The sequence below is a fragment of the Neovison vison genome, chromosome 5 (genome assembly GCF_020171115.1).
Source record: "Neovison vison isolate M4711 chromosome 5, ASM_NN_V1, whole genome shotgun sequence".
Lineage (NCBI taxonomy): Eukaryota > Metazoa > Chordata > Mammalia > Carnivora > Mustelidae > Neogale > Neogale vison.
The window spans coordinates 96,329,412-96,342,932 of NC_058095.1; the positions used below are offsets into that span (position 1 = coordinate 96,329,412).

At 39.3% G+C, this 13,521-nt stretch overlaps 1 protein-coding gene across 7 annotated transcripts in view; it reads left to right on the plus strand.

Annotated features, from left to right (window-relative positions):
* FRY (FRY microtubule binding protein) overlaps nucleotides 1-13,521 on the plus strand; it is a 349,740-nt gene that overhangs the window by 303,530 nt on the left and 32,689 nt on the right. For 5 of the 7 annotated variants that reach the window (XM_044249549.1, XM_044249551.1, XM_044249552.1 and 2 more), the window contains exons 50-54: nucleotides 1,994-2,068; nucleotides 4,587-4,757; nucleotides 7,561-7,569; nucleotides 10,923-11,123; nucleotides 11,678-11,839. In XM_044249549.1, the coding sequence (XP_044105484.1) occupies nucleotides 1,994-2,068; nucleotides 4,587-4,757; nucleotides 7,561-7,569; nucleotides 10,923-11,123; nucleotides 11,678-11,839 (618 nt within the window). The remainder of the gene's footprint in view (nucleotides 1-1,993; nucleotides 2,069-4,586; nucleotides 4,758-7,560; nucleotides 7,570-10,922; nucleotides 11,124-11,677; nucleotides 11,840-13,521) is intronic. The other 2 variants (XM_044249550.1, XM_044249553.1) reach the window with 1 other exon arrangement.

Consider the following 13,521-nt stretch of genomic DNA (forward strand, 5'->3'; position numbering starts at 1 on the left):
GTCAGGGAGAAAAGAGTAGGTAGAAAGTAGTCAGATCTACCTGCTGCTCTGTGAATGGACATTTGGGAGGCTTGCGCTTAGTCTAAGATATGCACATACTTTGTTTTCCAGTGGCCCTTCTGGGGACAGCAGTGCTATCCTCTAAGCACACACTCCAGTCATGGTCTCCACAGACAGTCTAAGCCACACGGAGCACAGTGGGCTGCTGGATCTTTCTGTAGTTCTGTTATCACAGCCTAAGGCTGTATTGCTGTTGAGGGAAACCTCTGCATTATTCAGGGCTCTTCAGTAACTAACATGACAGAAGCCCGGTGGAAAATTACCTTAAGTGGAAAAGGAATTTATTAACTCCTGTATCTTGTCTTCACACACAGCTGAATTCTAGTACACAAAATGAGGAACTGGATCCTTAACCTCTCTCTCTCCCCCCTTCTCACTGTCCTCTCCTTCCCTTCCCAGTAGTGGCCCTCCTTCCCTCTCCAGAGACTTCATTCTCAAGCAGACTCTTGTCTTATGAAACACCAACAGCCTCCAGCAGCTCCAGATTTGCACGGTCTTTGACTCTGATGATTTTAGGACAGAGGCTTTCCTTCCCCAACATCCATACCCATTCTAGAGAAGGGACTCTTGCAGCATGCGTGAGACAGGCAAAGCCCCACTTAATGCAAGAGGAGCTGTTCCCGAGATAAAAAGAGGGATGGTATTATTGGAAGAAGGTCAAATGGTGGGTGCTGAGCAGGGCACTATAGGGTTCACCAAGGTTAGGGAAGGGAAATGTATGGCATGTTACCTGCTGGCGCACTGCTGTTTCTCAATGACGTTTCATTGAGCCGTTGAGCAAGAGAACCTACTATACTTTCTCGGGGATTTGGAAAAGAGAAGAAAAATATACATCCCATTTCTAGGTTCCTCCGTGTTGATTCCTTCCTAGAATTGTAAAATGCCCACAAACTTAGGGAAATATTTTAGCAAATCTCTCGCCGTCCGCCCACATCAAGGTCTTCCTGTCTTTGACCTTGAAAAGACATGGTATTGAGAGTCCCTTCTATAATTTTGGAAAGAAGAATGAAGTGAAGCCAAATTCCATTAAGAAAGAAAGGCTATGAATGATACTGGCCTCCTAGCAGTCTCCACATTAACTTAAATCAGATTAAAAGGGAAAAATCATTTTCCAGAGTTAGCAAGATTGCTTTAAGAGCATTTCTGAAGTACATTAACATATTTTGGGCCCTGGCTACTCTTCCTTTTCATTCTCAACTCACCAATCATCCTGAGATCTAGTTTATCTATGTCATTGGAAAATGTGACAGTTTATAGAAGAATCTCCATGCGTAAGTACCCAAAAATAAGGCTCATGAAGAAAAGCAAAAGGAATTGAATCTGTTTAACTTTAGGAAGAATAAATTGAAAAGGATTTAATATGGCTTGCAGATAATTGAATTTTTTAATTCTGCAGAAGGTAAAGTTATTCTTCCATTTAAGGAAAATAGATTTGTACTGGAACACAAAAGATTTAATTTAGGTATAAGCAAGGAAAGCCTTGCTAATGCTGAAAGTTGTAACAGACAAGATTATCAAGGGGAGTCAGCAGTATCTGCTAAAGAACCAGGAACTGATTTTCACCCCCCTCCCTTGGGAAAACTTAGATCAGCACTGTCCGGTAGAAACATAATGTGCGCCTCATTTTAAAATTTCTAACAGTTGCAGTTTTTTTTAATAAAAACAAACAGATAAAATCATTTTTAATAATATGTTTTATTTAATCTACCATATATAAAATATTATTATTTCAATATGCAGCCAATATTTTGCAATTATTAATGAGATACTTTGCATTCCTTTTTCATTCTTAGCCTTTGTGTATTTTATGTCTCAATTCTCACTGGCGACATTTCAGGGTCCATAGTCCAATGTGGCTAAAGGCTTCCAGTATTGGAGAATATTTGATCCCAGGACCTCATGATTAAAACGTGTTTGTGTGTCTCTTTTCCAGAAAAGGACAAAAGAGAAGTTGGTGCATGTCCTTTCTCTGTGTGGCCAAGAAGTAGGATTAAGCAAAAATCCATCAGTAAGTTCTGTCATGTATCCCGTGTATGTCGGTACTGTGTCTTTCTTACCTTCAATCTTTTTTAGCTTTAGAGAAATCTGCTAGGAATTACAGATAGGATACCCACCATCTAGATTAAAGCCCTAGATTCTCTCCACACTGCGATTTTTAATCTCACTTAGCTCAGAAACAATGAACAATGAACAATTTTGTGGGCTGTCTGCTCTAGTTTGTCTGCAAGTAAATACTCAGTTGTTTTCATTGTTTAAGATTTCTTGGATTTTTTTTTTTATAAAGATGCTCAGACGTCCTTATTTATGACTCTCTTCTGCACCATCATATTTAATATACATTCCTCTGGGGTGCAGTTTTGCTCTGTGTATGCATACCACTTCCTGTGATGTCATTGTTTTATTCATGCACCATAGGGATGGAAATAATGATATATCATTATGGTTTTTTTTTTTTCTCTTATAAATGTCCACTGATGTTACAGTTAAAACAGAATAACAGCAGCATGCCATTGGGCTTTGGAATAAATGAATAATCACAGTGTTTGAATTTAGCCTCTGAAGCTTTTATATAATTTAGAAAATTCAAGTTGTCTGTGAGTCTACTGTAGTCAAAGCAATAAACCAGGGTCTGGTTTCACCGGGCATTTTTATTTCATCCATATCTCAGCATCTTTGTTATCAACAAAAAAAAAATAAATAGCAAACTAAATAATTTCCCAGATAAAGAATGAGCAAATGGTTGCCTAGGGAAGCTGTCTTTTCAATCTCAAAATGTGTCTGCTAGTGTAGTTCCCCAGCAGGTGAAATGTTAGAGACGCATACATTCTCGCGCAGGCGCAGATTGGTGTCTTCTTATCTGGGGAAAAGTGCCGCAGCCAGCCAGCAGCTAAGCTCGGCATCCGCTGAAGTCACCTTTCTCGTGTAACTGATCAGTGGGCTTGTTGCTTGGCTCCAGTGACATTACCGAGGGCAGAGGGGTGGAGGCAATCGTGGCAGGGGCAGGTGGAAGGAGAGGAAAAGAGCATTTTGCCTCTCTGCAGGGCAGCCCTCCAGCAAGGGCCATTGCCTACTGCCCTTGGGGCTGGCAGGTCCTCCTCAGATCTAAACTGCCTGCTTCTGTGCTGAGGCTCTTCTAGCTACAGATGTTTGCCTGGAGTAGGGGACAGACAGGAGACATGGCACTAACTGGGAAAAGAGCCTTCAATGGAGGGAATCCAATTTCTAGCCCCATCTGTCAAGAACTAGGTTCCTGGTGCTCAGTGCTATTGATCCCAGAGACCCAGTCACCATCCCTGTGCAAAGTGTGTGTCGTGGGCCATTTTATGAGAATATAGTGCCAGCCCTGGGACTGTTCTCAAACACTGTGGGGGGAAGAAAATACATTGAAAATCTATTCTTTTTTCTTTTGAGAGACCTTGTTATATTAAATTCTTATAGATGATTTATCTACTTTTCAAGGAAGACTAGACATTATAATCATTTTTAAAAATCATATTGAGGGGTACCTGGGTGGCTCAGTCAGTTAGTTGAGAGTCTGACTCTTGATTTCGGCTCAGATCTTGATCTCCGGGTCATGAGATCAAGCCCTGCCTCAGGCTCCTGGCTCACTACAGAATCTGCTTGAGGATTCTGTATCTCCTTCTCCCACTGCCCCTTCCCTTGATCACACTTTAGAAATAAATAAAATCTTTTTAAAATCATATTGTTCACTTTATCTAATATCAACCTATTTTCAGGAGAGGCTGGATAGCAAAACAATGAGGTTCATTTGCAGTTTCTTATTTCTGTAAAGTTCTAGTAAAATGTCCTGGTGGAAAGAACCTAAACACAGAAGATAGTTTTAAAATATTAACATACAAAAGTTCTTAATAGGAAAAAAAAAAAAAGTTTTGTTCTCTTTATATCAACAGGAAAGGAATTTAGGTATAAATTACAAGCATGGCTGCTCAGATACCCGTCTGTAATTCAGATGAGCAAGGAAAGTAATTCTTGGCTTCTTTTTCTTATTCTTTATCAGTTCCTGGTTTATCTCTGAAAGGGTTAAATCCTTTGCTTTCACAGGTCATTCTACAAGAACCTATCTTGGTATCAGTAATCCTTAAAATATCATGTGCTCATATGTTTGTGAAGTGTACGTGCTTGTGTACAATTCCTAACCTCAGTTCAGAAACAATGGAAAATTTCTTGGCTGCCTAGTTTGTGAACACACACTCAGTGGTCACACACACACACACACACACACACACACACACACACACACACCCAGGCGGGATCCAGTCTTCATCCACTACAAAGCGCCAGTGTGACTTGAGTATTTTCCTCTTGCGTGAACTTGCGTCTTCGCAATGAGTTTAATCTGAAGGCCCCTGTCCAACATAAATAATGAGAGAACCTTCTAAAAATACCCACTGAAGGAATTAGGTGTGTACTGGGAATACAGGGCCCTGAAGAGCCAATTACGGGTTTTGTAGCACAAACACCGAAGGGAGCACGGTCTCTCAGGAGAGGACGCTTGTGATTCGCAGGTGATTTTTTCGTCGTGCGGGGATCTGGACCTGCTGGAGCACCAGACGAGCCTGGTGTCTTCGGAGGACGGCGCCCGCGAGCAGGAGAACATGGACGACACAAACAGCGAGCAGCAGTTTAGGGTGTTTAGGGACTTTGATTTCCTGGATGTGGAGCTGGAGGATGGAGAGGTACGGTATATCTCTGTAAGGAATAACCCACTCCGCTTTTCCTTGACTAACGGAAACAGTTTCTTTTTACCCGCTAAATAACGAGGTTTTATGAGCGAGTCCTTAATGGGAAAGCTGTAAACTTTCTTTTGAATCAGCTTATTCAAAGGACAGCAGCTTAACTTTGGCAAAAGTTACCACACCCTTCCTGTCTGAGTCCAGGGCGTAAGCTGCCAAGTTATTTCTAAACGGCAAAGAGCTGACGTTTAATGATCACACAAAGAGTGTGTGTGTACAGTCCAAAGGTGAACTTAAAAAAAAAAAAAAAAGAAAGAAAGAAAGAAAAGAAATCACAAAAACATTCAAGTTCTGAGCCCGTTCGCTGGTACCTGGGTAAAATATGCTAAGCATCTAATTATTTTTAAAGTGAAATTACTCTAATTCGATCGCTTCAAAGGTTGCCTGCTCCGACAGGAGATGGGAGCCTGAGGGCTCCAGCGTCTTCGTGCTGTTTGATGAAATCATTGCAACTTGAAACAAGGTGGAAGGCGCGTGAGAGCTCTGCTCTAGGTCGGCAGCTGGCGTTCCCGACGCCTGGAGCAGCTGAATTCATGTCTCAACCGGCAAATGCAGATTCGGGGATTTGAATGATAATTATGGTAATAGGATGCTTTCAGTTATGAATCATGATTTTGAAAACTAGGATTGGAAGGAGGGGCATCATTCTGACCCTCTCATTTCCAGTTGGGGCTAGTCTCGGCCTCGTGGAGGAAAACAAAATTGACTGATGGGAGACTAGCATATATAATACGCCTAGTACCGAGCCGGCTCACTGGGTTCACGTTTAGCTAAATGCATTGATTTTCCCAGAAAGAGAAAGGGCTTTATGCCAGTCTTTCAGTTAAAGCAGAGGCCCATATTCACAGTTTATCAGATCCTCTGATGGGCATCTCCTGACTTAACTATGAACTTGTAGGAAATGCTGCTTCCATTAGCTGCTCACCTTCCCTAAAAGGACATGATTGTAGACCAGTCCTCTTACCCTGCAAGTCAGGCCAAGGAGCTATCTGTTTTTGTTCCTCCCATCCATGGCTTACCCTGGATGTCTGGGGAGAATTGTGTCCTCAGAATGAAGAATGTTTCCTTTACCTGTTCTTACTCTAGAAAACAAGTTTAGCAGATCCAGTCCTTAAGACATCTTTAAAACAAGTGTCAGCTTTTCACCATGAATTAGTAAAAAGTATTGCAGAGTTTTCTGACTGTTAATGAGTAATAGAGAAATCAATAACTAAGTGGGGTGAGGATTGTTTTTTAAAGTCTAAAGCAAAATACAACCATTTAGAATACTTCCAAATGTCCCTGGGGCAGAGCTACGCGTAATATCAGATTTGCTCCCTGATCTGGGCCACTGACCTAATCTTTGTTCTTCGGCTGGAATTCAAGCTTAGGTACCCTGTTTACTCTGGAAGTTAAAGAAAGGAGGGAAAGCTTAATGAAGACAGGGAGGTACCACTTTCCAGTCTCAGCCAAAAGAAAAAAAAAAAAAAAGTGTTCTGGGACATGACCTCGCAGGAGTGATATAGAGGAATCAAACACAATTCAGAAAAACGAAAAACTTTCATTTCTGTCAAAACAAAGGAAGGCAAATTTGAGGTGCCTCTCAACTTAAATATTATGCTAATGTTTTTCAGGAACAATAAATAATGAATACTTGCTCTTCCTTCTAGTGTTCTATTATCCTAGCAGATGAGAACTTCCAAAATCATAGTGATCGTTTTATCTTATATGATTAAGATTTTATAAGAGTGTGAGGGTATATATTCCATCCAAGTAGAATAAACTATCTGAGAATGTTTTGCTCCTTCTCAATAAGATTATAATAAGGGATCCTAGCAAGTTTACAGAGTGCTAGAGTAAAAATGCTCGAGCTTTGGTCAGGCAGGTCCAACTTGGAATTTCGGCTCTCCCACCGGTGTAGCTTTATGCCCTGAAACGTGGATGCCATCTCTCTTGACTTCCTCATCTATTAGATGGGTATGCTAATACCTGCTTGTCAAGTTGAGGCAGGAAGTAAGATAACCTCTACGGAGTGTCAGGCACATAGCAAGCATTCCTTTGTTCTGTCGTTGGTGAAAAATTTCAGCATAGTCTCATCTGAGGAGCCAAGCTTATCTGGCGTCTATTATCAAAAAAGAAAGACAAGTTTTTTGTTTTGCTTTGTTTTATGTCTCTTCCTTTTCATTAAATAGTCTCAGAATGTATTGACTCCTATCTGTAAGTTCACCTTGGGATTTTTCTGAATCTTTAAAAGGTAATGTGTCCTTGCTATTAATTGCACATCAGCAGTGAACATATCCTAACCGAGAACACTTCCGTCTTGGGAGGTAGATGAGGGAATGCCAACTTTCTTCCCCCCACTTGATGGTCCTCATTCATTTTCTCACTACATTTAACAATTTTCTCACAAATAAAAATTTAAGCATCCGCGGCCCCCTCCAAAATAAAGTGTTGAGGAGCAGAAGTTGCTAGTCACCAAAGTGGCAAGCTATTCCAGAAATTGTACTTATGATTTATTACCCCAGCTAGAATATCCACCCCTAAAATGGTTGGAACTTCCTAGTGTTTGATACGGATTTCTCTCTCTGGAGGGTTGTCTATCTTTACCTTTTTTTTTTTTTTTTTTGAAGTCACATCTACTGAAGCCTATATTGTTGGCCCTGTTTATTGCTATTGTGTTAAAACTAAGATAAATGCACTTGAGTATCTTTAATCATTTTAAATAGACCTCTCATTTGTTTTTCTGTCCATTTACTCTGCTACCAAGGAACTTCAGGTAAGATGATTGCTATCTTTAATTCAGATATGCTAAGTAGATGTTTTGCATCATTGCAGACTTATAACAACATAATTGCTTTTTTCCTCCCTTCTAGCATATGTATGCTTGTTTGCGTGCATATTTACATTGAGGTGTGTGTGATACGAAGATTTTTCTTTGTTGCTCCAGTATGGAAATATTTTTCTAAACTATAAACACAAATATTTTCTAAGCTATAAACACTATAGTTTTAAAACCTTGAGATGCCTAGTCTAGAAGCTGCATAAGTATATCTCTTGATCAAAAGTGAGGTTTTAAATATGAAAATCTATGGAAATTTTATGATTTCTGAGAAAGCAGCTGTCCAATTAGATTGGTTCTGTGGTTCAGTTCTCTTACGAAAAGTGAAGTCAGCAAGCTGCAGCTCACAGTATACCACCAACTCTTCTAGTCAGATCCTTTCCAGGCATGAGATGCCTGGAAATGCACTCTCCAGTGCATTTAGATGCCTTTCGAGGCACTCTGTCTGTATGGCGACTATATAAACTTTCATCTGAATGAGAACCATTTCTCAAGTAATGGGAAGTGCTAATAATAACTGCATGTGGACAACAGTCATAAGCCAGGATCGTTGGGGGCAAACTGACCTCTGAGCACCCTACTGTACTTGTGTCATGCCAGACTGACTCTGTGAAGGTGTATACTTGAGGAAATATATTTTGACCATGCTGCACCTACATTCTTTCAACAATAAACCTTACTTTACAGAGTTCTAGAATTTAAAAAAAAATATTTCAAAGAATGTTATTTCTGACACTTCTAGAATGTTCTGTCACTAATACTTTCTCATCTCAGTATAAATCCTGAGTAGTTATTTAAGTTTGATGACTGACAGATGCAGATTGTCTTGAATAATTAGCCATGTCCTGAATTTCTCACACATAGAAAATCTGACATAATCAGTAGAACACTGTTTTGACTTTTAACCACATAGGTTGACTTTTAATTACCACACACGTGAACTTGAGCTAAACTATAGCACTATTGACTTTTTTTTTTGTTCCATGTTTTTTTATTATTGAGACATTATTAACATATATAACATTATATTACATTGAGGGGTACAATATAATGATTTTATAGTCATATATATTGGGAAATGATGGCCACAATAAATCTAGTTATCATCCTCACCACACAAAATTACAATTTTTTTTCTTATGATGAGAATTTATTTTATAATTGGAAGTTGGTGAGCATTATGGACTTTCTTTCAATAAGCACACACTTGACCTTGAGCTAGACTGTAGCACTATTGACTTTTTAATATTCACACACTTGACCTAGAGCTAAACTATAGATACCCATACTATAGATGCACTATTACATCTCAATTCTTCAATCACTACCAGGGAAGCAGTTTCAACACGTTCACCTCTAATGGAGCTACTGCATCTTCTAGAAAGACACCCAGATATTCCTCCTGCAAGAACAGCCTTCCCTTACCTCTAGTTCTCATGCCTGATGCACTCAGGTCTTCACCAGAAGTGTAGTCATTACAGTAGGAACAGCGATCCATGCCCAGGATAGCATTCCCTCACCCAAGACATCTGTATTTCTCTGTAAGCTCATGATTCTTCTCAGGTTCAGTGTGCAAGACGTCCAGAATTGTTGCCTAAGATAGTTCATCCAACCCATTCACTGATGTGGTACAAGAGAATCAGCTTGAGGAATTAGGTTTTATATTCATATTTGTGTATTTCTCCCAGTAGTTTTCACCTTTCTCTCCTTTTTCTCTATATTTTTATTCTTTTCATCTTTTTAATTTCTTCACACCTAGCATTTTATTTTTCTTTCCAGAACTCTCGCCTCTTCCACATTTTTCTTTCAGTTTTTCACGATATAGCTATTTTAAAATCCCAACACAACAGTTAATTTTTTCTATTAGGAAAAAAAATTATTTGGTGACAATTTATCATAGCAGATACAGATAAAGGTATAGATACAGATGAAACAGCAGAAACAGCTACTCTTTATAATCAAACAGTCCTAAGAACAATCCTAATCATCATATATGCAGATAAATTATGATAATTTTTGTATCAGATCCAGAATGGGTTTGGGATTCTTACCTATTGCCTTCTACCACAAATAGCCAAAAAAAGACTTCAGAAAAGTTAAATCATCTGTTATATGAGAGATCTATGAGGATGACAAGATTTGCTCCATTAGGATCCAGAAGAAATAGATCCTTAACCCAAATGAAGATTAATAAATTTAAAGCTTACACTTTTAACAGTGATTTTACATCTCTCATATTATATGATTATGCTACTGAGCTCCCACCAGAAAAAGTTACTTTATTTCAGCAAACCATCAGACAGTGTTTCAAATGACTTCTAAATGAAAAGATTCTGGGCTAGATTTCATTCAGTTATATATTTACATAGGTAAAAACTTGCTTATCAAGGGACTGGGGAAGAATTCTCTTCCTTTATTCCTGTTTTAACAGAAAAAAATAAAACCCCAATTACTTTCTAGGGAGGATTTTTGTGTTGGACAAATATGCTTATTTAATATCAAATGGTCTGTAAAGAAAGTCTGGGATATGAGAAGCTCTAATGCCTGCATTGCCACTTAGTGCAGGTCTTGGAAATGAAAAGGTACAAGTCAGCATTAGCGCTCGGTACCAGGTCAATCATCTCAGGTCCAGGAAAGCAACAATTTTCTACGGTGGGACAGTTATTTAAAGATGAACCTAAAGCAAAAGTTAAGCCATGCTTCTCTGGCCTTTGCATAGTGCATGACCCATCAGACTTCACTCAGCTGCTCTCAAATATTCTTTTAACTCTGCATTTGATCTGCGAAAACTGCTGTAGCAGGAACAGGCTGGAATGTTTACCTAATACTCTTCTACTTAATACCCAGAGGATGTGGAATGTGCTACAGCATAGCTCCTACTCTTTTTTCCTTCCGAAAACAGTACTAAATGGGCCAGGGAGAGGCCATACCTCTTTGGAGGTTGTTTTAATAGAAATGGTCTCTTTCTTACTGATTTTCGGACACCTAGATCATTACAGAGTTGACCAAAGTCACCTTTTAAAAAATAAATAAATAAAACATGATATTACCCACCAGGCCCAAGAGAAGTGTGTAATCACTTCTCCCTATAATTCTATATGCGTTGAGGTGAAAATAGTATGCTTTACTACCTTTCACATCACGTAAACAAAATGTTTGGTACCAAAGTAGACGAGAGCTTGGAAGTTCATAATGAAAGCGTTTATTTCTAAGCTATGACTAATTGAATGTGTGAAGGTGTGAGTGCCGGAAGGTTCTGGCATAAAAACCAGCCGATGCTGTGATTTCAGGGTGAGAGCATGGACAATTTCAACTGGGGAGTGCGCAGGCGTTCTCTGGACAGTTTGGACAAGTGTGATATGCAGCTCCTGGAGGAGCGCCAACTTTCGGGAAGGTCTCCCAGCCTAAATAAAATGAACCACGAGGACTCCGATGAGTCCTCCGAAGAGGAGGACCTCACAACCAGCCAGATCCTGGAGCACTCCGACCTAGTGAGTAGGCCTACCTTCCCACACTGCGCAACGGGAGACTTATTTTTGTAATCGAGGCAGGAGTATGGTTTCCAGGTGCCGCTAAAGAAACTCGGCACGGCTGCTAAACTTAACACCCAAAATGTCAGGGGGTGTCTGACTGATGGTAATAACCAGCCTCTTGTCTACAGGTTGCAAACAGACACAAATACTGGGGTGTTTGTTAGAAGCCTTGAACACCATCAGATCTGTTAAGGCCTTTGCTTTTTCTTAGATATGTTTACGAGGCTGGACTCTTTCTAAAAATGCGTGAGACATCTGACGTTTTTAGGAAATATAATGGACATTTGTTTGGGGTTAACTGAAAATATGAGTGCTTGTGTTTTAAGAGTTCTGTGCCCTAATGCCCTACACCAGCTGCTGGGGTTAAGTTCCAACAGTACTGAGATGGGCACGTGAAATAATATTTGTCACCCCAGAGTGAGCTCGCACAATGGTCTGTACTCTTACATAAAGGATCATTTGAGCTTTTAAAGAAACTCCACACTGTTTTATTTGCTTTGCTCTCTCTGCAGATCATGACTCGCTCCCCTTCTGAGGAGACGAATCCCATGGAATCGCTCACCACAGCCTGTGATATGACCCCTGCGGACCCTCATTCCTTTAACACCAGAATGGCTAGCTTCGAGACGTCTTTGTCTGATATGAATAATCTGCAGATTTCTGAGGGCTCCAAGGTGAAGAGATTTGGGCAATCGTGATTGTAGTTTTCTTAAAGAAAAAGTACTTCCAATTTTTTGAGAAGTCTTTGGGGGCTCTAAGCGGAGGGACTGTATCTTTTTTCTTTCTGACTTTGTTGAAATAATTGAATTTGTGCATGGGAGCCTATGTTTGGAAGTTGTTTTACCCTGCCAAATGAGCAGCCATCTTCTTGTTGGTTGAAAGAGATTCACTTTGAGGTCTCATTCAAAGGAGACATTTCACATTTTCCGTATAGCAGGAATGCTGCTGATTAATGATAAAACTAATCAGTGCATGTCTGAGCGTATGGATAATTTCAACTGAAATTTGACTTGGAAATTGCTGTTCTTCGTCATGACTTTTACAAAACAATATGCTAAGTGAGGTGTGGGTGTGTGCATGTACTTGGGGAAATTTTTTCCTATGTAGGAACCAGTTACACAATTTGTACATTGATTCCACTCTGGCATTTTGGCATACTATTGGAATTTTCAGTGTTAATCACAATATTATGCCAGATTTAAACAAAACTGTCCTAGCCAGACTGAGGAGAAAAGTAAGTAACAGATACAATTTTCTTATTTAAAAGGTCAGGTCTTTAAAAATCTAGCCATTAAAATGATTGATTAAATTACATTTAAGGTTAATTTTGTCAAAATTTCCCTAAGATATCCTAATCATAAAACGATCTGCACTGTGTTCACATAAGTGCCCACATATATGCCCCTTACTATAGAATTGTATTTTCTTATATTACAAATAAAAAATAACCTACTGTTGGTAGTAGGTGTCCTTTATCCTGAGTTTGCTATGGTAGTATAAGTTTGAAAGAGAAAGTTATAAAATTATGTTTAAAATATATAAAAGTATATTCTTTCTGATACTTCTAATGGAAAAAAATATATAATACCGGCTGTTGTGTATTCTTTTATAGTGCACTTAAAACAGATCTGAGGTCCAGGGAAATCAACATACTTTAAACCAAGAACAACCAATCAATTGTAATCACTTAAAAACGTTGAAGCTTAAGAAATTATTTCTGAGAGTGCCTCGGTGCAGAAGGACTACAGTCTGGATTCTCAGAGTCAGCAAAGTCCCTTTTCTTGTCAAAAAATCCAGAAAGGAAATTTGTCTGAGATTAAAATGCCTAAGATTAGTCCTAAGATTAAGAAATTACATTTCATGGGAAGCACATCACAAAATAAGTGTGCACGTATTAGCATTTGCTATTTTCAGTCTTAGAAGAGTCATTTTCTCAATTTTTCAATTTTGATTGCTAAGTTACATAGATTTCTCCTAGAAAGCACTACCTGAGTGGTAATGTATTTATGAACTCATGCAGGAATCCTCTAATTCAATCAAGGAAAATTTAAGTCTAATTTCTGAAAGGCTCTCTCTGTTTTCCACCCGAGCTGGGTTTCCACAATGTGCGATATAGCTGTGATGTGAGAAGGGGAAAATAAAAGACATTTTTGTGAGAACTCAGCCCTCCCCCAACAGATTCAGATTATGTACACGAATAACCCAGACCAGTAACCGGCGGCCAGTCTCCTTGGCACCGCGGTAGTTTTAAAAAGCCGGAAAGAGCAGATATGAATAAGCCTCTGGAACTCAGGATTTATGAGCAATTCCTTCAAAGACACGAGATATCTTGTTTCCCTAACATATCTTTAAACAC